This window comes from Xenopus laevis, chromosome 1S, assembly GCF_017654675.1.
Source record: "Xenopus laevis strain J_2021 chromosome 1S, Xenopus_laevis_v10.1, whole genome shotgun sequence".
Classification (NCBI taxonomy): Eukaryota; Metazoa; Chordata; class Amphibia; order Anura; family Pipidae; genus Xenopus; species Xenopus laevis.
In genome coordinates this window covers 183,635,902-183,662,897 of record NC_054372.1, presented here as the reverse complement: position 1 = coordinate 183,662,897, position 26,996 = coordinate 183,635,902, and the positions used below count along the sequence as shown (strand labels likewise).

At 40.0% G+C, this 26,996-nt stretch overlaps 1 protein-coding gene across 2 annotated transcripts; it reads right to left on the bottom strand.

Moving 5' to 3' along the window:
- Positions 1–26,057, bottom strand: paip1.S (poly(A) binding protein interacting protein 1 S homeolog). 2 transcript variants are annotated; one of them, NM_001087062.1, is given in 11 exon segments: positions 1–453; positions 1,605–1,689; positions 1,816–1,870; positions 7,259–7,376; positions 7,485–7,591; positions 10,210–10,335; positions 12,358–12,469; positions 14,058–14,170; positions 16,185–16,382; positions 19,971–20,134; positions 25,763–26,057. In NM_001087062.1, coding segments are annotated over 11 exon segments (1,392 nt in total). In that variant the 5' UTR covers positions 25,980–26,057; the 3' UTR covers positions 1–356.
- Positions 26,058–26,996: the final 939 nt, after the last annotated feature.

The window sequence follows — 26,996 nt, the reverse complement described above, 5'->3', positions numbered from 1 at the left end:
TCTGAAATGAAATTTTTATTGCAGCCAAAAACACATTTCTCACTTTTTTTCCCCTCTTTATCTGTACATAAAATAAACTAATATATACACAAACTTTCATTTTAACTTACAGGGTATCAGTTTTTCCAGAGAGCTGGTTTGCACAAACTGAATCTTAAAAAAATTAGGTTTATTGATGAGATGTTCCCCCTGTTTACTAATCATCATACCGGAGATGCCCCCCCCATGGGGCTTTCAGCTATTGAGGCCCACAGCGTGCAGCTTCTTTCCCCTGCCACTGGGGAGGGAGGTGTAGTTCAAAACTACAACATGGCGGAGAGAGATTGATGTCCCTGCCCAACAGGGTGACTAATGTTTCACTGTTTCTTCTTATGTTCTGACTCCAAGCAGAACTTCTCGTAGGCTTCTTCCATTTCAGGATCCATCTCATTATCATCATCGTCTTCAAAGTAGCTGAAATAAGTAGGAACCATTAAAAAGACATACAGTGGCATAAAGAGATTGCTACACCTTTACATGTGCAAAACATTAAATGCAAATACCAAGTACTGCCCAGGGATCAGAGGTTAGCAGGCTATCAATTAAAGGGATACACCCACATATGCCAATGAAATCCTTAAAGGGATTCTGTCATGATTTTTATGGTGTCGTTTTTATTTCTACATTACACTGTTTACACTGCAAATAACTCACTCTATAATATAAAATTTAATTCCTGAACCAGCAAGTGTATTTTTTTAGTTGTAATATTGGTGTGTAGGTGCATCTCAGGTCATTTTGCCTGGTCATGTGCTTTCAGAAAGAGCCAGCACTTTAGGATGGAACGGCTTTCTGGCAGGCTGTTGTTTCTACTACTCAATGTAACTGAATGTGTCTCAGTGGGACCTGAATTTTACTATTGAGTGTTGTTCTTAGATCTACCAGGCAGCTGTTATTTTATGTTAGGGAGCTGCTATCTGGTTACCTTCCCATTGTTCTGTTGTTGGGCTGCTGGGGGGGGGGTGATATCATTCCAACTTGCAGTACAGCAGTAAAGAGTGACTGAAGTTTATCACAGCACAAGTCACATGACTGGGGGCAGCTGGGAAAAGGACAATATGTCTAGCCACATGTCAGATTTAAAAATTGAATATAAATGAATCGGTTTGCTCTTGAGAAACAGATTTTAGTGCAGAATTCTACTGGAGCAGCACTATTATCTGATGCGTTTTGAATAAAAAAACAAAACAAAGAAAACCACGTTTTCAAATGACCGTATCCCTTTAAAGTAGGGATACGCAGAACCCCTGAATCCTTCACAAAAGATGTACATTTTTTTTTATTTCTTGTTTTGTGACAAAAAGTCACGTGATTTCCCTTTCTTGCCCTAATTTGTATATGCAAAGTAGGATTCGGTTCGGCCAGGAAGAAGGATCCAGGGCGAATCCGAATGCTGCTGAAAAAGGCGGTGCGTTAAAGCAATGCTATGTGCAAACAATCCTAAAGCTGCTGGAACACTGCAGATGTTTCTTAAAAGGGCACTATATACGTTCATAAGAGACTTTTTGCAATAACCAATATAAAAGAGAAGGGTGGGGAAGAAAAAAAAACAAAAAAAAACATACGAATCTCCGCCGTCTGTCCCATTTTCATCATAATCTCGGAAGAAATCTTCCCTGTCCAACAGCTCCTGGTACTTTTCTTGGTAATCTGAAAGGAAGGGATATGGGAGTCACATTATGGGAAATATAAAAATAAATATTCATTGACCTGATCTAAACTGAATTTCTACATTTTTTAGAGGGGGGGCATAGATTAAACCCTGGGCTCACTTACCGGGATCTGCTGCAGTAAAAGGGACTCCTTCAGATGTGTAAAATGTAGGTTCATTCTGTAAAAGAAAGATGCGACTGAATGTTCTAATACAATAAAATAGAACAACTGGTACTAAAAATCAATATATGTAACTTGAGAGACTTAAAATAGAGAACAGCCCTGTTACCGCATTAAGTGGTGCTTGGGTTTGATTTTACAGCATAATGCCCTAAAAATATAATATTCAGAGACTGGGAAGGCATGGCGGCTATTACCAAAAAATACAAACTTTGTATTAGTTTTCACTAAAAGCCTAGAGAGAGTTTCTTTATTTCAAGATCCTGAAATATTAAAGGACCAGTAACATCAATTTTTTTTTTTAAAACAAAATTCGTTAGTATACATAGAAAAAAAAAAAAAACCAAGACAAAGGAAAATTTAAAAATCGCAAAGAAATTAAGAAATTACTGTAATTTACCGAAACTCTGCTTGCGCTCCTCTTCAGAAAAGGCGATGGTCCATCATGTGGCACTCGATTACTCCTCCCTGGCTATCTCCTATAAGGAAAGCAGGGAGGAGAAATAGAGCGCCACATCATGGATCGCCCGACCGTTTTCTGAAGAGGAGCGCAAGTGGAGTTTCGGCAAGTTATTTCTTTCTAAAGACTTTGTGAACTTTAAAGTTTAATTTGTCTTGGTGTTTTTTTTTTTTTTGATGTATACGAACGAGTTTTAAAAAAAAAGTAAAGTAAGTTTAAAGGCATTTTTATGGTAACATTTTTATTACTACATAACACCGTATACATTGCAAGTAATTCGTTCTACCATTTAAAATTTTATTCTTGAACCAATAAATATGTTTTTTTTTATTTTTGTAATATTGGTGGGTAGGCAGCCATCTCAGGTTATTTCGCCTGGTCACGTGCTTTCAGAAAGAGCCAGCACTTTTGTTTCTCTCACTCAACGTAACTGAAGGATTCGCAACTTGGGTTAACCGGACTTGGATTCTACCGAATGTTGTTCTCATATCTACCACTAGTTGGGGCATGGAAGCTTTTTTAGCAATGCAGGAGCCAGGGAGCTGTTATCTGGTTACCTTCCCATTGTTCTGCAGAAAGGCTGCTGGGGGTAAAAGCAAGGGGGTGATATCACTCCAACTTGCAGTGCAGCAGTGAAGAGTGACTGAAGTTTATCAGATTACAAATCACGTGATTAAAGGCCCCTGGGAAACTAAAAATGCCTAGCCCCATGTCTAATAAAATTAAATATAATATATAATTATATATTTGCTCTTTTGAAAATTTCAATGCAGGATTCAGCTGGAAGAGAGCTATTGACTGATACATTTTGTAAAAAAACATGTTCCCCCCCCATGACAATTTCGTTATGGAAGCTATAAAAGTGGAGTATAAAAATAATGAAAACCCCTAAAAATCTGAGCCATCATCTTCTTGGTATGCTGTTCTCCCAGAACTAACTATCCTTACCCCTTAGTTGAGCAAAACGAAAGCAAAACTGCTTATCTTTGCCCTACTTGGAAGTCACTTGCATGTTACACATCGGTGCTTGGAAGTTTGTGAACCCTTTTAAAATTTTCTATATTTTTATATGAATGTGACATAAAACCTGAATCTGATCTTTCAGATCTGATTTTTCAAACAAGTCCTAAAGTAGATGAAGAAAACCTAGTTAAACAAATGAAAAAATTACATTACATTTGTTCATGTATTTTTTGGAAAAGAAATTATCCAATAACATTTGCATATGGCAAAAGTAAGTGAATTCTTAGGACGACCATATTATTTGAAGGTGAAATCAGAGGCTGGTGTTTTTAGTCAATGGGATGGCAATCAGGTGTGAGTGTCAGTTTTTTTAAAGAACGGGGATCAAGCAAAGCCTGATCACACATAAAACACATTAGTGGTTGTGCATCATGGCTTGAACAAAGGAGATGTCTGAGGACCTCAGAAAGAGTTTTTGATGCCCATAAAACTGGAAAAGTTTACAAAAAGGATTTTGACCTCCTCCAATCAACAGTCAGACTGTGTACAAATGGAGGAAACTGAAGTATGTTACCCTACCCAGAAGTAGTTGACTATCAAAGATAACGCCAACTGCAAGGCATCTAATAATCCAAGAGGTTACAAAAGAACCCAGGGTAACTTCTTAGCAACTGAAGACCTGTCTCACATTGGTGAATGTTTATGGTCAGGAGTCCATCATCAGGAGAACAATGAAAAGCAACTGTGTGTATGACAGGGTAACAAGGAAATAACTGCTCTTCCCTAAAAATATTGCTAACCATCTACAGTTTGTTAAAGATCATGTGGACAAAGCAGAAGGAGACTGGAAGAATGTTTTGTGGACGGATGATGCCAAAATATAACTTTTTGGCTTAAAGTGGACCTGTCACCCAGACATAAAATTATGTATAATAAAAGTACTTTTCAAACTTTCACATGTAATCATAGCTGTTGTAAACTCATTTAAAAATCTCAGCTGTCAATCAAATATTGCCTGCCCCTCCTCTATGCCTAAAGCTGGCCATAGACGCAAAGATCTGATCGTACGAATCGAGGATTCGTACGATTTTCGAACCGTGTGTGGAGAGTCCCGACATTTTTCGTCCGGCGGAGATCGGTCGTTTTGTCGATCGGACAGGTTAGAAAATTTCTGTCGGCTGCCGATAATATCTCTGCGTGTATTGCCGATCGTATGATTTTCAGTGGGAGACTGTCACCAGCTTTGGTTGGACATAGATATCGTACGATTGCTGTCAGGGGCAGAACATTGCTGATCTGTTCTTTAACTAATCTGACTGGTAAGACTTTGATCTGAATGGTTAGTGGCGGGTCGGGAGATGGGAAAGTCCAATCGTACGATGATTCGTACGATCGGATCTTTGCATCTATGGCCAGCTTTAGGCATAGGGGCAGACAATTACTTTCACTTTCCATTCAGCACTTCCTAGATGTCACTGCTCTCCCCACATCCCCCCGTTCTCTTCACCATTTAATTGTGTAGCCAGGGCATGGGGGATGGACATCAGGTCCCCCATTCTGGTGCACAAACAAGATTCTGAGATGATGCAAGGCTTGCCTTAAAGGAAAACTATACCCCCAAAATGAACACTTAATCAACAGATTATATCATATTAAGTGGCAGATGAAAGAATCTTAAGTAAATATTGCCCTTTTACATCTCTTGCCTTGAACCACCATTTCGTGATGGTCTGTGTGCTGCCTCAGAGATCACCTGACCAGAAATACTACAACTGTAACAAGTGTTGAAGCAAAAGACACAACTCTGTCTGTTAATTGGCTCATGTGACCTAACATGTATGGTTTGTTGGTATGTTTGTGTGCACATTGAATCGTAGGATCCCAGGGGGCGGCCCTTATTTTTTAAAATGGCAATTTTCTATTAATGATTACCCAATGGCACATACTACTAGAAAAGTATATTATTATGAAAAAGGTTTATTTACATGAAGCAGGGTTTTACATATGAGCTGTTTTATGCAATATCTTTTTATAGAGACCTACATGGTTTGGGGGGGGCATAGTTTTCCTTTAATACCAGTGTCCACAAAATGGCTCCTGCCTGCTTGCTATAATTATGAATTCCCAGATTGAAGGAAACAAGATTCAAATAATTTATATAGTGTAATTAAAGTTTATTTTGCTTGACTAATGCGATAAAATAGGATCTGGAATATTTTTTTTCGTGTGACAGGTCCCCTTTAAATGAAGAGCATTACATTTGGAGAAAGAAACACTGCATTTCAGCAAGTACCTCATCCCATCTGTGAAACGACGGTGGGAGTGTTCTGCAACATCTGGGCCTGGTCGGCTTGCCATCATTGATGGAACAATGAATTGTGAACTATACCAGAGAATGCTAAAGAAAAATGTCAAGACATCTGTCCATGAACTGAACCTCAAGAGACAGCGGGTGGTGCAGCAAGACAACGATACTAAACACACAAGTCGTTCTACCAAAGAATGGTTAAATAAGAATGAAGTGAATGTTCAAGTCAAAGTCCTGACCTTAATCCAACTGAAATGTTGTTGAAGAGCTAAACCGAGTGGTTCATGTTAGGAAACCCATCAACATTCAAGAGCTGAAGCTGTTCTGTATGGAGAAACGACTCCTAATCGACGTGCAGGACTCATCAACAACTGTTTGGTATAGCCATTACTGTACGGGGGGTTTACACTTAATACTGAGCGAATTTAAGTGAACGCTTTTGCCACACGCAGATGTTATTGGATCTTTTTTCCCCAATAAATACAAGACCAAATTTAAATTTGTTTTTCATTTGTTTATCAAGGTCTTTTTCTTCATCTTCTTTTAGGACATGTTTGAAAATCAGATGATGTTTTAGGTCACATTCATATAAAAATGTAAAAGGGTTCACAGACTTAAAGGGGTTGTTCGCCTTTAAATTAACTTTTAGTATGATTTGGAGAATGATATTCCGAGACAATTTGCAATTAGTTTTTATTATTTGTGGTTTTTGAGTTTAGTTTTTTATTCACGGGCTCTCCAGTTTGCAAATTCCCCTAGCAACCATGCATTGATTTGAATTATAGACTGGAATATGAATGAGAGAGGACTGAATAGAAAGATCAGAAATAAAAAGTAGCCATAACAATACATTTGAAGCCTTACAGAACATTTGTTTTTCAGATGGGGTCAGTGACCCCCGTTCGAAAGCTAGAAAGAGTCAGAAGAAGGCAGTAAATAATTAAAAAAACACGAAAAAAATAAATAATGAAGACCAATTGATAAATTGCCCAGAATTGGCCATTCTAGAACATATTAAAAGTTAACTTGAAGGTGAACTACACGAGAAGGAAAGGATAAAATTAAGTACGCTTTATTAGAAAGGTCTATATAAATACACCAGAAAACCCTCAAAGAAATGCTGCTCTGAGTCTTCTGTCAAAAGAAACACCACATTTGTTTCCTTCTATTGTGTACTCATGGGCTTCTGTATCAGACTTCCTGTTTTCAGCATAAACCTCCAGAGAACGGCCCTGAGCATGCTCAGTTTGCTCCCTCCCTCCTCCCCTCCATGCTTTAATCTGAGCCCAGAGCTATGAGCGAGCTGGGAGAGACTCAGGCAGGAACTGATGTCATACCAAGCCAATAAGGCATTTGCTATCCTAAACAATTGCAGAACACTTCAAGAGCTGTTTACTCAAGTATGGAAAAGTATTCTGCAGAATAAATATAGTGTTATAGCTTGCACTATTGTGGCTAATCTATTGGCAATAAACTGCTTCAGTGGCTTTCCTTCTCCTTTAAGCACCACTGTAGACGTATCCCAAAGAAAGACTAATTTCCTTTCAAAATGCTCCAGAACACGAAGAATAAATCAGAATTCAGAATGGGAGAATTAAAATAAATGGACAGCCAGCATAGCTCAGACTGGATTATGGCAATAGTTGAAATCCTACCATGAAATAGTTGGGATCATTTTCTGGCGTGGCTTCTTTGAAGGTGGAAGCAGCATGGACCCTGCCCCAGTTACTTGAACGGAGTTCCACAAGTTTCAGGAGCATCTGCTTTACATCTCTAGGGGGAAGACAAATCATGAATCTTCAAACTTTTCAATCCAAAGGCTACATCCCTAGTAGCACCCTCGTTTTCTAATAGTGTGATGAGGAACTGGCCCTTTCTGACCTGCTACAGTTTGCATCCAATACCACATTCTTCATCCTCAGCATCACTTCTTCCATACAGGACAAAGCTTTTTCTTTCCATGCATCTTCTAAAACTGACCCAGTTAACTGGAAGAGAGAAAGATGCATCTCAATGATAAATTAGTCTACATGGAAGCACATCAACATTTATTTAAGTAGTTCCAGCATGGGCATTAACCCAAGGGATGAAAACATAATTCTGCCTCTTTTTAGGTCCCTGGTGAGGCCTCATCTGGAGTATGCAGTGCAGTTTTGGACTCCAGTCCTTAAGAGGGATATAAATGAGCTGGAGAGAGTGCAGAGACTAAGTGCAACTAAACTGGTTAGAGGGAGGGAAGACTTAAATTATGAGGGGAGACTGTCAAGGTTGGGGTTGTTTTCTTTGGAAAAAAGGTGCTTGCGAGGGGACATGATTACACTTTACATTATAGACCAGGGGTGCCCAAACTTTTTGCAACGAGGGCCAGGTTTGGTGAGGTGAAAATGTGTGGGGGCCGACCATTCAGCCCGTCATTCTTTGAACCATTAACATTAAATTACAGGAATCGTGTAGCCGTAGCAGTAATATTTGGGCACATTAGTGAAATGATCTGCCATTTGGTCTATACTGCTGCCTGTGTGCTGAAGGTGTTAGTAATAGACACGTACTGGCACATAGTGACGCCATACTTCTTTAGTTTACTGTACTGGCACGTCAGTACGTCTATTGACATCCCTAAAGAAGACAGTGTCTCTATAGAACAAGTGGCAGATCATTTCACTAATGTGCCCAAATATTACTGCTATCGGATTCCTAATCGCACTGTGCTGGGGGGGCCTCATTATTATTAATTTCATCACGGAGGCTGAGGGCCAGTGTAAATTTGAAAACGGGCCGCACTTTGGACATGCCTGTTATAGACAAATAGCAGGGGACCTTTTTACCCATAAAGTGGATCACCGTACCAGAGGCCTCCCCTTCAGACTAGAAGAAAAGAACTTTCATTTGAAGCAACGTAGGGGGTTCTTCACAGTCAGGACAGTGAGGTTGTGGAATGCACTGCCGGGTGATGTTGTGATGCTGATTCAGTTAATGACTATAAGAGGGACTTGGATGATTTCTTGGACAGACATAATATCCAAGGCTATTGTGATACAGGTATGGGATCCATTATCCGGAAAACTGTTATCCAGAAAGCTCTGAATTACGTAATATCTATCTCCAATAGACTCAATTTTATCCAAATATTTAAAAATGATTTCCTTGTTCTCTGTAATAATAAGACAGTACCTTGTACTTGATCCAAACTAATTATTATTATTGGAGGCAACACCAGCTATTTTTTTTTAATGTTTAAATTATTTTTGAGTAGACTAAAAAGTATGAAGATCCAAATTGCAGAAAGATCCGTTATCCCAAAAAAACCCAGGTCCCAAGCATTCTGGATAACAGGTCCCATACCTGTACTAAACTCTATAATTAGTTTAGATATGGGTATATATAATTTATGTGAAAGTAGGGAGGGGTGTGTGTATGGATGCTGGGTTTTCATTTGAAGGGGTTGAACTTGATGGACTTTGTCTTTTTTTAACCCAATTTAACTATGTAACTATCGCGAAAATGAAAATTTTAAATAAGCTTCGTCATAATGATGTGAAAACTTTCTAAATACAATCAAATAAAAATTCTGCATTATTTCTGAAATAATCAAGTTTATGTTCACTATTCCTCTCACAGCATCTGTTTCTCTTCATTCTGTCTTCATGCAGCAGTTGGGTGTCAGATAAATGATCCAATATATCTTATAGGGGGGCTTCCTTTCATAGCAGATGTATTAGAGCTCACTCCACTAACTGATTCCAGTACAAACAAAATCTAACACAATAACTGCCTTTTGCACAAATTCTGCATGTAGAGAGACATGATGTCTGGTGATTTTAATAGAGTGAGCCCCAATACATCTTCTAGGCAAAAGGAGCCCACCTATAAGATATATTGAATCATTCATTGGACACCCAACTCCTGAAGAGAGAATGAGTAGAAAGATGCTGAGAGAGGAATAGTGAAAATAAACTTGATTATTTCAGAAACAATACAGAATTTTTAATTGGTTGTATCTAGAAAGTTTCTTATTTCAGTATGATGAAGAAGGGGTCTTGAAAGTTAGCTAACAAACGCTACAGGACAAATAGAATGAGAGGGCCCTGCTCACAATAATTCAGAGCTTTCTGGATAACAGGTTCACAAATAAGGCACCCAATACCCGTCTTTCTCTATTCAATGCACTAGCAGCCCAGGGCAGCTTTGATACCAAAGTCAGAACTCCCAACCCTCTGTAGCTATATAAACTAGGGATGCACCGAATCCACTACTTTGAATTCGGCAGAACCCCTGAATCCTTCGAGAAAGATTCGCCGAATACCAAACAAAACCCTAATTTGCATATGCAAATTAGCATTCGCCGAATCCGAATCCTGCTGAAAAAGGCTGAATCCTGCCCGAATCCCGAACCTAATCCTGGATTCGGTGTATCCCTAATATAAACATCCATTCAATCCAGCAAGGAGGAACAATGGCAAATCATTATGGACCCTGGGGAAATGAAGAACAATGTGTCTGCCGAATACTGCTGAGTGTGCCCAAACTAGTAGGAAACATTGTATGAGGACCATAACTGCCATACAATACAGTACCCAGCAGACCAACAAATACAAGGTATCTGCACCTTCAGTAGTTTTACTGCACACATCAGGTTGTCATCCACTGGATTAGAGAACAGGGAATTCAGTAGTTCTTGGAGACCACTCTGCAGAATTTCAGCACGAGTCACTTGGCCCTTCGCTCCCTTGATCTAGAGTGGAGAACAAGAACATGTTAATGAGAAAAGATCTACAGCCATATCTACTGTCCACTTTTAGAAGAGACTTCAAGACAAATGGAGGGCCTGGGGTTTTCCATTCTGAAAGGCACAAGCGTTTAACTGCTCAAGTGTCAAGAAACATGTAATTGGTTCTTTCTCCACCATCATAAATATATAGGGGGGAATTCACAAAAGTGGAGAGAGCACATTTTTGTAGTAAAAGTGGCGGTAAACCGGTGTTTACCCCCCATATTCACAAACAGAAATCCACCTAAATTCTGACTCAACCAGCACTTTTCATTTTTTAGTGAAAGTCTTTTAGGAATTTGTCTTTCAAATGACATTTTAAACAACATTTTCTCCCGACATTTTAAAAATGGAGTAAAGCTCAGTGTAACTCTTCCCCGTGTGTCAGATCAATTCTAAGATAACTTGCTCTGCTTCACCCAATCTTCATTTCACACCTCCTGTAGGTGCCCCATTGGGGAGTTATTTGCATATTAATAGGGATTTGCATTTTATAGTCAGGGCACAAGTTTCTGTCTAACCCTGTAGGTGTAAAAGCCTCATTAACAAAACCAAAAAAAGTGTATTTTATACAATTTTATATGTAAAAAGTTTTTAACTCACACTTGCATTATTTTACTAGTTTTATCTTATTTAATTTTAACAGCACTATTATGCAAAATTGCATTTTTTGTATTTAGACCCTTATATCTTGTTACAGAAGTGGAATTACACAAACATGTAGGCAGATTTAGAAAGACCAGGCTATAATGAAAAAAGGATGTATAATTTTCCGAGGTAAAATAAACCCCTCTCCGGAAATTGCAATTTGATGGCTGACAGATGTAGTAAGAGCTAAAGACAAATTCATAAAAAATGTCATTAAAATGTTTTGAGAGACAAAATCTGAAAACTGTCTGTTTAAAGTAGGGATGCACCGAATCCACTATTTTGGATTTGGCCGAACCCCTGAATCCTTTGCGAAAGATTCGGCCGAATACTGAACCGACTCCTAATTAGGGGTGGGAAGGGAAAAACATTTTTTACTTCCTTGTTTTGTGACAAAAAGTCACATGATTTCCTTCCCTGCCTCTAATTTGGATTTAGATTTAATTCGGCTGGGCAGAAGGATTCTGCCAAATCCTGCTGAAAACGGCTGAATCCCGAACCGGATCCTGGATTTAGTGCATCCCTAGTTGCCAATAGATTAGACACAATATTTATACTATATTTATTCTGCAGAATGCTTTACCATACCTGAGTAAAAAGCTTTAGAAGCTCTCGGTTTGTTTAGAATAGCAGCTGCCATATTAGCTTGGTGTGACATCACTTCATGCCCGAGTCTCTCCCTGCTCACTCATAGCTCTGGACTCAGATTACAGCAGGGAGGGGAGGAGGGATGAGGGAGAGGAGGAAACTGAGCATGCTCAAGCCCTAGCCCTGGTGGTGTATGCTGAAAACAGGAAGTCTGATACAGAAGCCCATGAGTACATAATAGAAGGAAAGAAATACTGTGTTTCTTTTAACAGAGGGCTCAGAGCAGCATTACTTTGAGGGTTTACTGGTGTATATTTTATATAGACCTTTCTAACAAAGCTTGCTTAATTTTAGCCTTTCCTTCTCCTTTAAAAGACATTCACAAAAGTGGAGATTGAGGTTCGTGAATTTGGAGTGAAATCTGACATTTTTATCTCCACTTTTGTGAATTCCCCCATAGAGTTCTCACCTCTTCATTTGCACTGTAGGAATGGCCTTACTATATAAATAAACTGATTGCCCCCCCCCCCCCATCTGCTGATGTTATACTGGTGAAAACTTGACCTTATCTTTCAGGCCTCAACAGCAGATGAACACTTACAGGGTAAAAAAATCTATTCCCAGCCAGGTACACAGTTGTTACTTCTGTTTAGCGATGTTAAAGCCGTAGTACAATACCTTTCATTCATTCCATTTCAAAGCACATGGCAGGAATGGGTAAACTGACATTTTCCCTTCACAGAGTGTTACCTCCAGATTGAGATAGAGCTCGCCCAGGAACAGTACAAAGGCATGAAATTGCTTTCTGGCGGCTCCATCACCCTTTGCTGCCTGATCCCTTTTTTCAAATTCTGTTTGACACCTGCAAAATATGAAAAATAAAGGCTTTATGTCAGTGTTCTGGGATTCTTCTGACTCTTTCCAGCTTTCAAATGTAGGTCACTGACCCCATCTAAACAATTGCTCTGTAAGGCTACAAATGTATAGTTATTGATACTTATTATTACTTGTCTTTCTATTCAGGCTTCTCCTATTCACATTCTAGTCTCTTATTTATATTAATGCGTTTTTTGCTAGGGTATTTTGGACCATAGCAAGTGGAATGCTGAAATTGCAAACTGGAGAGGTGCTGAATAAAAAGCTAAACAACTCAAAAGCCACAGATAATAAAAAATGAAAACCAACCACAAATTGTCTCAAGCTGGCCATAGATGTAAAGATTTTTAAACGATCCGATCGTCACCGTGAGACCACGATTATCTTGAAACTAAGGATGCACCGAATCCAGGATTCGGTTCGGGATTCGGCCTGTTTAAGCAGGATTTGGCCGAATCCTTCTGCCTGGCCGAACCGGACCCTAATTTGTATATATAAGTTAGGGACGGGGAGGGAAATCACGTGGCTTTTTGGTCACAAAACAATGAAGTAAAAAATGGTTTCCCCCTTCCTACCCCTAATTTGCATATGCAAATTAGGGTTCGGATTCGGTATTTGGCCAAATATTTCGCAAAGGATTTGGGGGGTTCGGCCGAATCCAAAAAAGTGCATCCCTACTCGAAACGATCATACGAATTGTCCATCAACTAAAAAGACCATTTCAGGTAATATTGTCAGGAATACAAAGGTGAGCTGCCTGCTTGTCCCTGCAAACTTATAGATAGATTCCACTGGGACCGATAAAGATTTTTTAACCTGTAAAAAAATCGTAAGATGTACGATCGTTCGAATCCCACTCACCGCACGATAATTTCGAAGGATTGGTCGGACTTCGCTAAAATCGGTCGTTCGGCAAGAGAAATTTTTGCGTCTATGGGGACCATCAGAATCAGGTATGCATAAGTAGCTGGGAGCAAAGGGAAAGAGATGGGGGAGGGGGGGCTGTGTGCACACAGAAGATTTTTGGCAGAGGGGACAGGCAGCCACTAGTTACGCTACTGATTATAATACAAGTAAATTTAAAGGTGAACAACCCCTTTAAAAGTAAACTTAAAAATTAAAAGCTATAACACTATATTTATTCTGCAGAATACTTTACTATACCCGAGTAAACAGCTCTAGAAGCTCTCTCTGCTTGTTTAGGATAGCAGCTGCCATATTAGCTTGCTGTGACATCACTTCCTGCCTGAGTCTCTCCCTGCTCACTCATATTTCTGGGTTACATTACAGCAGGGAAGGGATAAGGGAGGGGGAAAGGCGAGAGAGGAGCAAACTGAGCAAGCTCAAGCCCAAGTCCTGGAGGTTTAAGTTGAAAACAGGAAGTCTGATACAGAAGCCGATGAGTACACAAGAGAAGGAAAGAAATAGAAGAATACAGCAAATACACACTTCAAAATGCAACTTTATACTGTTGTGTATAGCACATATTATAGATTAAGATAATTACAGGTGGGCACAGGTAGCGATAAACACCTCTTGACTACATACATCTGTAACAAAGCATTCTTACATACCTCTTCAGTAATAACTGCCTGAAGTTCTGGTTCTGTGGGTTAATGTGCAGATTATTTGACAGGTAATTGCACAGTCGCGCTCCCGTATAAGAGAAGTTTGGAACAGATATTGCCTAATCAATAGAAGAAATAAAAGATTACAATTAAGCATGCAATCCCTAGGCTGCAAAGAAACATACAAAAAAGGACAGAAGCTTGTTTAATTTTTGTCATTATTGCTTTCTAGAATAAATATATACATATTGTTATCCCTTGAATTTATAAAGTGATCCTGACTAGTGATGAGCGAATCTGTCCCAAAAATTCGTTAAATGGCGAACAATTCATGAAATGCATTGAAGTCAATGGTTGTTTTTTCTTATGACGACTTTTTTTGTCCTAATGCATTAAAGTCAATGGGCGATTCTTGTTATGGGCGACTTTTGTCATAATCCATTGAAGTCAACGGGCGTTATTTCTTATGGCGACTTTTTTGTCCAAATGCATTGAAGTCAAGGGTGTTTTTTCTTATGGCGACATTTTTTGCCAACATGCATTAAAGGAGAAGTCAACCCCTACTTGCAAAAATCCCTCCCCCTCCCTCCCGGCCTACCTGCTTGTTATTTATCCCTCCTTGCAGGTCCTCTCCTGCTGAGTTCACAGCAGCCATCTTCTCCCGAGTGCTCTTCTTCCTGGATTCAGCTGCTTTTTTTGGCGCATGCACAGTAGGAGGCATTAGCCGGTGCTGATCTACTGTGCATACGTCGAAAGTCACGAAGTTTCTGAAAAAAGAAATCAGAAACTTCATGACTTTCTGGGGCATGCGCAGTTGGAGGCGTTTGCCGGTACGGAGCTAATGCGCCCCGAAAGTCCAGATTTCTTTTTTTGGAAACTTTGTGACTTTCGGCCCATACGCAGTAGCTCCATACCGGCAAATGCCATCTACTGCGCATGCGCCAGAAAACGCTGCTGAATCCAGGAAGAAGAGCGCTCGGGAGAAGATGGCTGCTGTGAACTCAGCAGGAGAGGACCTGCATGGAGGGGTAAACAACAGGTATGGGGCATTTGCCAGGGGGGAGGAGGCCTACACAGGGGAGGGATTTTTGCACGAAGGGGTTGACTTCTCCTTTAAAGTCAACAGGTGTTTTTTCTTATGGCGACTTTTTTGTCCAAATGCATTAAAGTCAAGGCCATTTTTTCTTATGGCGACTTTTTTGTCCAAATGCATTAAAGTCAATGGCCGTTTTTTCTTATGGTGACTTTTTTTGTCCAAATGCATTAAAGTCAATGGCGGTTTTTTCTTATGGCGACTTTTTTGTCCAAATGCATTAGTCAATGGGTGTTTTTTCTTATGAGCAACTTTTGTCATAATGCATTGATGTCAACGGGCGTTTTTTTCTTATGAACGACTTTTTTGTCCAAATGCATTAAAGTCAAGGGTGTTTTTTTCTCATGGCGACTTTTTTTTGTCCAAATGCATTAAAGTCAAGGGCGTTTTTTCTTATAGCGACTTATTTGTCCAAATGCATTAAAGTTAATGGGCGTTTTTTTTTCTTCTGGGTGACTTTTGTCATAATGCATTTAAGTCAACGGGCGTTTTTTCTTATCGCAACTTTTTTTTGTCCAAATGCATTAAAGTCAAGGGCGTTTTCTCATATGGGTGAATTTTTCTGCAGCAAATTTTTGCCACAGTTCACAAAAAAATAATTTGCAAATGGCGAAATGTGGAAATTTACCGCAAATCCATGGCAGGCGAATAAATTCGCTCATCCACTAATCCTGACAGCTCTAAACCAATGGCAATCTGATTTGTAAGATTAAAACACCCTTCTGATATAGACAAATAGATATCAGAGGCTATATAAAGCTGGCCATAGACGCAAAGATCAGATCTTACGAAACAAGGATTTGTACGATTTTCGGACCATGTGTGGAGAGTCCCAACATTTTTCGTCCGGCAGAGATTAGTCGTTTAATCGATCGGACAGGTTAAAAGATTTCTATCGGCAGGTCGGGAGATGGGGAAATCCGATCATACGATGATTAGTACGATCGGATCTTTGCATCTGTGGCCAGCTTTAGGGTAAAAAGATTTATCTTTATTTTAATTCTGCACATGGCATTTGTTTGAGAACAAGAAGTCATTACCTGCTGGTAAATAAGTTCAACAAGTTCTTGCAATGATTCATCTGTAGTAACACAGTTATTCAGTACATCGGAGAAAGGGAAGACTTCCGCCTCAAAACTTCCAGGCTGTTCAGTTAAATGGTTTAAAAAGTCTTGCACATACTCTGTAAGTGTCCCCTCAGGAAGCACCGGATAGCAGCCGTTCTCTTCTACACAGTTCTACAAAACAAGAAGGAATCTTGTTTTATGGTAAATATAAATTCAACTGACTTTAGCTCAACGACAGACCTGTAAATGCTAACTGCTGATTGGTTGATATGAAATATGCGTGTATAGATGTGTATGTATGTATGTATGTATGTATGTATGTATGTATGTATGTATGTATGTATGTATGTATGTACGTACACACACATACATATATACATATACATACATATATATATATATATATATATATATATATATATATATATATATATATACACACATATATATATATACATATATATATATATATATATATACATATATATATATATACACACATATATATACATATATATATATATATATACATATACATATACATATACATATATATATATATATATATATATATATATATATATAAAAAAAAAAATATGGGGTGCTTTTACACTGATCAGAGCACTACCAAGTTGAGTCATTTCCCATGGCCCCTTAAGGTAAGGTCACACCTGGAGATTTAGTCGCCCTTCTTTGGGGCGACTAATCTCCCCGAACTGCTTCCGCCTGCTATAATGAAAAAACGCCTGCAGCATGGCACTCGCGACACTTCGTTTTCCGAAGTCGCAGGAAACTTCAGAAAAAGAAGCGTTTTCTGCGAAGGTTGTGGGGAAGAAAATACATGATTGACAGTTGTGATATTTCATTTCTGCAATTCTTTGATGTCAGGGCCCTCCCCACATTCCTCAAGCCGCCCTCCTGTTTATAATGGTACAGCCTGTGCACATGCAGCAGGTCCTCCACTCTGGCACATATATTAGATTTTGTGATGATGAAGCAAAACTGGTATCCACACAATGGCCTGTATGCTCTAACTCAGGCATGTCCAAAGTGCGGCCCTTTTTCAAATTTACACTGGCCCTCAGCCTCCATCATGAAATTAATAATGAGGCCCCCCAGCACAGTGCGATCAGGAATCCCATAGCAGTAATATTAAGGCACATTAGTGAAATCTGCCACTTGGTCTATACTGCTGCCTGTGTGCTGAAGGTGTTCATAATAGACAAGGATGGGCACGTAGTGATGCGCTGTTTTCGCAGACTTCTTTAGGGCTGAAGGTGTCAATAGACGTACTGACGTGCCAGTACAGTAAACTAAAGAAGTATGGCGTCACTACGTTCCAGTACGGGTCTATTGCTAACACACAGGCAGCAGTATAGACCAAGTGGCAGATCATTTCACTAATGTGCCCAAATATTACTGCTACGATTACTCAATTCCTGTAATTTAATGGTTCAAAGAATGTCGGGCTGAATGGTCGGCCCCCACATATTTTCGCCTCACCAAATCTGGCCCTCGCAAAAAGTTTGGGCACCCCTGCTCTAACTGATTTCAATAGAATAAAACAATATTTAAATAATTTATATGGTGAACGTAAGGTTTATTTTGCTTGAATAACACAATATAGAATTTGGAGTTATTTCTTAAGATGACAGGTCCCCAATTAAGAAGAAAGTACCCCGTTTGTTACCAACAATTTATCAATAAATCACTTTTTTTTTTAAATAAAAATATGTATAATTAATACTATTCAATTTATCTGTCTCAAATATTTATAACCTTGATTCTGATATCCTTGATTACTCGTAGAAACACACGAAACGCGTAAGGCGTTACTTAATGTGAAAAAGTTTCTGTTTCGATCTTACACCGCGTCCAAGGAGTTCCTGCAGTGCACGTGCAAAGTGTATTGACGAAGATCTGAGATCCTAGTGATTAAAACTAAAGTGCAGTGCAATTAATCCAATTGATCCATATAAATAGCTAATTAAAAACATTCATCAAGTGTTTAAATCTTAAAGTGTTGAATGAAGCATTATTTACCATAAATTAAATAAATTATAGGGACCAATTAACTCTGACAATAGTCAGACCCCAGCAGTAACTAACAGGATAAAATTATTTTTTAAGTCAACAAGGGAATCCATCTATTTTTTCTACTTTAGGTCCCAAAATTAAGTCAAGATGGCCATACATGCCCAGATTTAGTCACACACTTTGGCTAATTTCGACCACATTGTCCAATCATCTGGGCATGTATAGCCACACTATTCCAACAGATAATCCTGTGGATCAAGATGGTGTCCTAATGGAAAATTTCCATTGGTCAAAATGAAGGAGCCACAGTTCATCGCTGTTCCAATTGTTCAGGTCATTGGCCCAAATGAACAAAGCAACACATTCGGCGTTAGGCCAATTAGCTGAATCAGAAAGTAAAGTCATCTTCTCTCAGATACTGTCTGCTGTCAAGCATATGGTAAGGAGTCCCTTTATATTAATGTTCTTGTGATGAAAATCAGATTTTTTTTTAATTGATAAAACTATTTATTTTATTATAAAGCATTAACTCCACCCTTTCAACTTCCCTCTTTAACGGTGAGAGTTTTTTTTATTGGGTCTCATTTAGAAACACTGGGCAGATGTGCAGCCCATAGCAACCAATCAGCGATTAGCTTTATTTTCAGCCAGCTGCAGGTTGAACACTGAACGCAAACATTTGATTGGTTGCCATGCGTTACTACCGAGGTACAAATTTGCCCAGTGTTTATAAATGACCCCGATTGCTCTGCATAAAGGAACCAATTTTTTACCCCAAGCTTGTAGATTTTATATATGGATAGTATTTATAAGATGAGGTCAGCCTTCCAAATAATTGACATTAAATAGAACCTCCATTTTAGTATGTTATAGAATGGCCAAAGCTAAGCAACTTTTCAATTGGCCTTCATTATCATTTTTTATCGTTTTTGAATAATTTGCCTTCTTCTGACTCTTTCCAGCTTTCAAATGGGGGTCACTGACCCCCATCTAAAAACAAACGTTCTGTAAGGCTACAAATGTATTGTTAATGCTACTTTTTATTACTCATCTTTCTATTCAGGCCCTCTCCTATTCCAGTCTCTTATTCAAATCAATGTATAGTTGCTGGGGTAATTTGGACCCTAGCAACCAGATAGCAGAAATTGGAAACTCAAGAGCAGCTGCATAAAAAGCTAAAATAAATCAAAAACCACAAATGAAAAAAAATGAAAACCAATTGCAAGTTTTCTCAGAATATCACTCTCTACACCATACTAAAAGTTAATTTAAAGGTAAACAACCCCTTTAATTTAAATGACTGGTTCTCTATTTCTCTTATCTTTTGAGAAATCCTCTAACCAGAGCGAGGCCTAGGATAACCACCTGTCTGGTTTTAACTCGGATTGCCCAATTTTTCGGAAGGGCTGTCTGGGTCAAAACTGCCTGCCTGTTTAAATAAAACATTCAGGACTCTTAGATTGACAAAGAGATTGGCCAATCGACACATCATAGTCCTGGCTCTTCAAGGTGGGGAAAGGCAGCAACCCAATGAGGCCCTCCTCCTTCCAAATATTCAAAACTGAGATGCTTGTAAATGATAATTATCTCAACATTATTGACATATTTAGTAAGAGAAATGGTGTATTGCTTTTGAAAACCTGTTTTTTTTGGTCATTTGCTTCCTTCATTAGTTTGTAGGCAAAAGACAAACACCAAGAAAGTCCTGTGCTGGATACTCACATTGGCTTCTACAGAATATCCTGAGGGGTAGAACTCGGCAGCATTCGCAGACAGGTTTGAGCGGAGTCTCCCACGATCTGCAGGCTGTGCTTTAGATACGGCCATTGTGTAAGTGTGAGCTGGCAATTGGGCCGCTGGTGAAGTCCTTTTGTGACTTGTCTGTGCTAAAAAGGCAAGATAAGATGAACAAGGTCAGCTAGCTTATCAAGTGACAACTATATTCCAGGACACAATACATTAGGGCAGACGTTAGTAAGGGAAAAAACTAATTTTGTATAACGGATATGTGTGAGAAACAGACACGTGTGATGTGAAGATTTAGATCCCCTATAGATAGTGATCTACTGGACAATGTTTGTTTAAAATCCAAGATAGAAGATCGAGAAAGACTCACTAAAACTTTTGTATTATAATATAATACCACTTGTTGGAAAGTATGAGGATATTGGTAACCTCGGAGTTCCAGGACACACACACATATATTTTTATATGATGGTCATGGAACTCCTCAGCGACTTATAACTATCTCTCTTTCCTTCCCCGTCTCTCTCTAATCTATATATATATCTATAGTCATGTGATCCCACTGGTGTCTAATAAAAGGGCAGCCAAGTTTGGGAGTTTTACTTTGAAAGCAGCAAGTAAAGGTCCCCATACATGGATAGATCCGCTCGTTTGGCGATGTCGCCAAACGAGCGGATCTCCCTCCGATATGCCCACCTTGAGGTGGGCAATATCGGGCAGATCCGATCGTGGGCCCTAGGGCCCAACGATCGGATCCTAGCATTCTGAAACGGGCGGTCGGATCGCGGGACCGCATCAACGAACAGATGCGGCCGCGATCCGACGGGATTTTTAAACCCATCCGATCGAGATCTGGCCGACTTTCGGCCAGATCTCGATCGGGGAAGCCCGTCGGGGGCCCCCATACACGGGCCAATAAGCTGCCGACACAGTCTGTCGGCAGCTTTTATCGGCCCGTGTATGGCCACCTTTAGTTGCAGGTAAAACTTAGTTGGCCAGCTTAAATATATTGCAATATATGGACAAACAATCCCTGTTTTGTTTAAAGGGTAAGACATTTTTCAGTAGCAGTATGCACAAAATGTCTCTGTCTTAAATATATTGATAATGGGTTGAGTGCAGAGGACCTCTTGCATTTGTCATAAATAAATAAATAAATATATATATATATATATATATATATATAAAGTACTGAAAGGATATAAGCACAGGAGTCAGTTTTACTTTGAGATACAATATTTACGGTGTTAATAACGAGTTAAACATTGCAGCGTTAATGTTACACTATGGGGGCATGTGCAAGACTCTCAGTCACAGACACAAGCTAAAGCAATAAGTGATTGGTGCAGGACTGTATAAGGGGCAGACTAATTGGAATGGACTATTTACAAGCAGAACCGTGGTAACATATACATTTGGTTAATATTTTATACCTCTTTATTTCACAAATCATAACATTCATCAAGGGGAGAAAAAAAAGCAGTTTTTTGGTTACATCAGGACAAAATTTTTATGTAATATGTGGGAAAACATTAATTAAAATCAGGGAAACTGCCGCTGCTCGTGTAAGTAAAGAATATTGACAAAAGATACCCACACAGAGGACTAATGGAATGCATTTAACAGAGTCTCAAGCTCTGCATGCCAAGTGCTCAGTTATACAAATGGTTGAGCTTTGTTCATGGCCATCTTAAAGGAGAAGGAAAGGAACAAATCAATACCTATCTCCTTGTGTTGTACTACTTAAGACCTCCTGAAAAAAAGCACTTATGTCATTCAGATCTCCTAAAATCCATGTCCTTGTTCGCATCATTTTTTTCAGGTGGGCACCATGTTAGTTATGTAGCGACGGCTTCCTTCACCTTTTTTCTAATTGCGCATGTGCCAAAAAAAAGTAGTTGACCCATAGCGTGTCAGTAGTGAAATAGTCATCGATATTGGCCTCACCTTGGCCTGCTCTGTATGGAGTTACTGTCCCCTCACTGCACACCGCAAACGCTTCATGTAGACTGCTATCCCCACTGAAATTTAAAAGCGATTCCCTTGCGTCTCCTACACAAAAAAAAAGCTCCTCTTCTGATTGGGTGGGGGCATGGGCACAAGAGTCAATGATGACGCGCTCATAGCTGCGCCCAGAGTACATGCGCACTACAAGTAACTTCTGCCTAATGCGCATCATGGCTGCCTCTGGCAGAAGATGCCTGAGATAAAGGTGACGTCACCAAAAATCACACACTGTCGTCTTGGGAGAGCGTCACTGCTTGAACACCAGACCGGGGAGAACAGATTGCAAACTCTCTGTAAGTTCTATGCGCCAAAGCCTTTACTTAAAAGACTATGTTTTGACTTTCCTTCTCCTTTAAAGAAACAGGAACTTCAGCAAAAACTACTATAGTTTATATAAACAAGCTGCCATAGGGGCAGCCATTCAAGCACGTGATACACAGTAGATAACAGATAAGTACTACTATAGTTTATATAAACAAGCTGCTGTGTAGCCATAGGGGCAGCCATTCAAGCACAGGATACACAGTAGATAACAGATAAGTACTACTATAGTTTATATAAACAAGCTGCTGTGTAGCCATGGGGGCAGCCATTCAAGCACAGGATACACAGTAGATAACAGATAAGTACTACTATAGTTTATATAAACAAGCTGCTGTGTAGCCATGGGGGCAGCCATTCAAGCACAGGATACACATTAGATAACAGATAAGTACTACTATAGTTTATATAAACAAGCTGCTGTGTAGCCATGGGGGCAGCCATTCCAGCACAGGATACACAGTAGTGTTTATATAAACTATACAGGTGAGGGGCACACAGCTAATACTGACAGATGGAAGGATGACAAATTAGGAGGAAGCAGTGCCAGGTGGTGCCAAGAAATAGTGATAAATACAAGGGCACTTTTGACCTACTACATTAAAATAATTTTAAATTAATTTCTATTGTGTCTGTCAAGCAAAAGAAACTTCACTTACACTATATAAAATATTTCAATCTTGTTTGCTTCAATCTTGGCAATTACAATCACAGTAAGCAGGAGGGGGCCATTCTGGGAAGCCTGTTAGTAGGGTAAGCTGTGTTACCCAAAATCTTGTGTATGTGCCAGAACAGGGGAGCTGATGTACACACCCATGTTACACAATCAGACTGGGAAAAGGGAGGGGGAAGGAGAGAATTCAATGATATTAGAAATAGCAGAATAGAAAGTGAAAGTAATTGCTAAGGAATAGATGTGGGCAGGCAATACAAGGTATGGGACCAGTTACCCAGAATGCTCAGGACCTGGGGCTTTCCAGATAACAGATCTTTCTGTAATTTGTCTTTACAAACATTAAATAAACCCAATAGGCTGGTTTTACTTCCAATAAGGATTAATTATATCTTAGTTAGGATCATGTAAAAGGTACGTTTTCATTATTGCAGAGAAAAAGGAATTTTTTTTTTTTTTTTTTCAAATTTGGATTATTTGGATAAAATGGAGTCTATGTGATTTGGCCTTTCAGTAATTCTGAGTTTTCTGGATTACGGATACCATACCTGTACTGTATATGTGACTTTTTTTTTTTAAATACCTTTAATAACAGGTATGGATGTTTTATTTAAAAAAAAAAAAGTTGGGGGTTCAGGTTTCATTTGAAAATGGATTTTATTATACAGCTGGTTATGTCTGGATGACAGGTCCCCTTAAAGGGGTTGTTCAACTTTAGATTACATTTTAGTATGATATAGAGAGTGAAATTCTGAGACAATATACAATATCGGTTTCCATTTTTTATTATTTGTGTTTTTTAGTTATTTATTATTATTATTATTATTAACATGTATTTATATAACGCCAACATATTGCGTAGCACTGTAATTTATCTTTTTATTCAGCAGTTCTCCAGTTTGCAGTTTCAGCAATTTGGTTGCTAGGGTCCAAATTATCTTAGCAACCATACATAATAAAAAGTAGCAATAATAAATGCATGCCCAACATCTAGATCAGGGATCCCCAACCTTTTGAACCTGTGAGCAACATTTAAAAAAATGTAGCAACAACTATAAAATGTGTAGTGTTACTAAGCATTTGTTTTTTTTAGATGGGGTCAGTGACCCCCATTTAAAAGCTGGAAGAAATTAGTAGAAAAAAATGCACCGAATCCATTATTTTGGATTCGGCCGAACCCTTCGCGAAAGATTCGGCATTCGAATTCGAACCCAAATTTGCATATGCTAATTAGGATGAGAATGGAAAAACATTTTTTTACTTCCTTGTTTTGTGACAAAAAGTCATGTGAGTTCCCTCCCTGCCCCTAATTTGCATATGCAAATTAGGATTCGGATTCGGTCCGGCTGGGCAGAAGGATTCAGCCGAATCCTGCTGAAAAAGGCAGAATCCCGAACCGAATCCTGTATTCGGTGCATCCCTAATGAAGACAAATTGAAAAGTTACTTAGAATTGGCCATTTGATAACATACTAAAAGTTAACTTAAAGGTAAACCACCCCTTTAAAGGCTAATTCAGTGTTAAATTGGGAGTCAAATGTTCATTTACTACAGAAACTCACTGAAGTCAAAATCAGCTGATTAGCAGCTTTTGTAAAGGCCAACTAACACTAAAATGTGTGGTTTGTTTTCTTAAAACAAGGAATTTGGTAAGTAACGCCGTCCCCTCACCAGACCAAGTCGGCAGCTTATTGGCCCGTGTGTGGGGCCTTTAGATGGGCTTCCCCGATCGATATCTGATTGAAAGTCAGCCAGATAGAGTCCTGCAGCGGGCCGGGTACCTGCAAAAACCTGCGAGTTGAAGTTCCGGGTGGGGGTATAGCTGCGGGTCTGCGGTTCTATGGGTCGGGCCGCGGGTCTTCTCAATAGTGATTTTTACTCCTTTTTTCTGATCACTCCTACTTCAGACAATGCCACTTCCGGTTTATATTGACAGAACTTCCAGGTTGCGGATAAGGTACTTGCGGATCGGGTAGCGGGTCCAAGCGGGTAAGAATGCGGGTTCAGGTTGCGGATTGCAGGTTCCAAAAAAATGAACCGCACAGGACTCTACAGCCAGATGTCGATTTGGCAGGGTAAAAAATCCCGTTTGATCGCGGCCGCATCTGTTCGTTGATACAGTCCCACGATCCGACTGCCCGTATTGCCTCCATTCTGATCCAATCATTGGGCCCTAGGGCCCACAATCGATCAGCCCGATATCGCCCATACCAATATGATCCGCTTGTTTGGCGATCGCCCTGTGTATGGCCACCGTTAGCCTCTCAATTCACAGACATAGTTACATTGTTATCAACACCAAAAGCCTTATGTCAACTTCCAACACAGTCATTGGCAACAGATTTGTCTGAGGAGGTTTTTTTTATTGTTTTTTATTTTTTTTAAATCAAGTTCTTAAAGGACAACTAAACCTGAGAACAGTGATGCAGAGGGCTGGAAGAAGCAGCGCTCGGAATTGGATTGCAATGGCCAACGGCGGGTCACAGGGAAGATGGAGGAGGCACACTCTGTAGAAACTAAACTACGCTGAAGAAACGGGGGCGCCAGTCGGGGGTATGAGGTTGGCAGTTACAGGGGTGAACCCACCAAATGGGCACTGGTAGGTTTAGTTCTCCTTTAATACCAGTTTACTCCACTTAGGGAATGTCCCTCCCTGTCACAAAATCTGGGAAGAGCATAATGCAGCTACTGATGAACTACAACTCCCAGGATCCCCTGACACACACAGAGAAGACATTTAGAGAGACAATTCCAGGAGGGCCAATTACCTGCTCCTGCATCTCCTCCTCCTCCAGGCGGCCCAGTGCGAGGCGGCCGTAGCGGCTCCTGCTGTTGGCTCCCCGCGGCTTTGGCTCTGCCCGGCTCATCCCCAGCGCCCGAGGCCCCACTGAAGCCCGGTGTTTTCCCTCCCTCCGCCGTTTCTATTCCCCGCCCGCGCCCTCTGCCCCTCCCGACCCCAGGGGCCCTCTCAAACCCGTCGGACATAGCTCTGTGGAAAACTCGGTGCTCCAGCGGCAACAGCCCCCGGGGCCCCGAACGATCACAAATGTAGCCCGCCCCCTGTCAGTCACACAGTAAGTTATTGGCGAAAACAAACAAACCAGCGCCGCCTGTTGCCCGGAGGACCCAGAAATGAAAGTAACCAGAGCTCGTCTTCCTTCCGGACTAACGCTACACACACAGAGCGCCACCTAGAGTCGGGAGGGCGTATAGTCCGCCAGCAGTTGCTGTTATTGGTCAGACTAGAACATTAGAAGATTTAAAGGACCCTTTGCTCCCACGACTATATGAGGGGCCAGGCAAACCCAATTAGTCTCAGGGAGCCTCTATTTGCAATTGAATCCTGATTGGGCTGCATGGGGAAATCCTCTTTAATTCCCTCCCTTTCCATAACATTCTATTTGTCTTCCACCATTTAAAAAGACTGGCTGGTTGCTAGGCCAAGTTCCCCAGCAACCAACAATTTAAACATCCAAAAAAAACAAAAAAATACATGACAAATTTAAAAAATGTCAGACCATCAGCTTTTTAACCCCATCCTGTGCCAAAATGGTCCATTATTTAAATTATCATTTATTTATATAGCTATGCACTTAACTATACACAGGATCCAACTCTTACAGGCCGTTTATCCAATGACCACTTTTCCTTGCTGTACTGTACACACTATCTCCCCACTTACAGGCCTTCCCCCAAACACCCATCTTGCTTGTTTATAGCACCTCCACACCTACAGCCCCTTCTGCCTCTCCTCTTACCTCACTATACACACTACCCCCTCTAGTTATTAGGGAAGCACTGAATCCGGCCTTTACCAGCAGAATTGGTATTTGGTTCAATCTGAGTGCCTGGCTGAACCAAATCCTTAAATTCACATGACCTTCCCTAACGCAAACAAGAAAGTTGAACATTTTTCACAAGGTTGTCTCTGATCCTTCCTTGCCCCAACTTCAGTAACATAACTATGAAGCTTTTTTTTAAAGGAGAACTAAACCCTAAAAA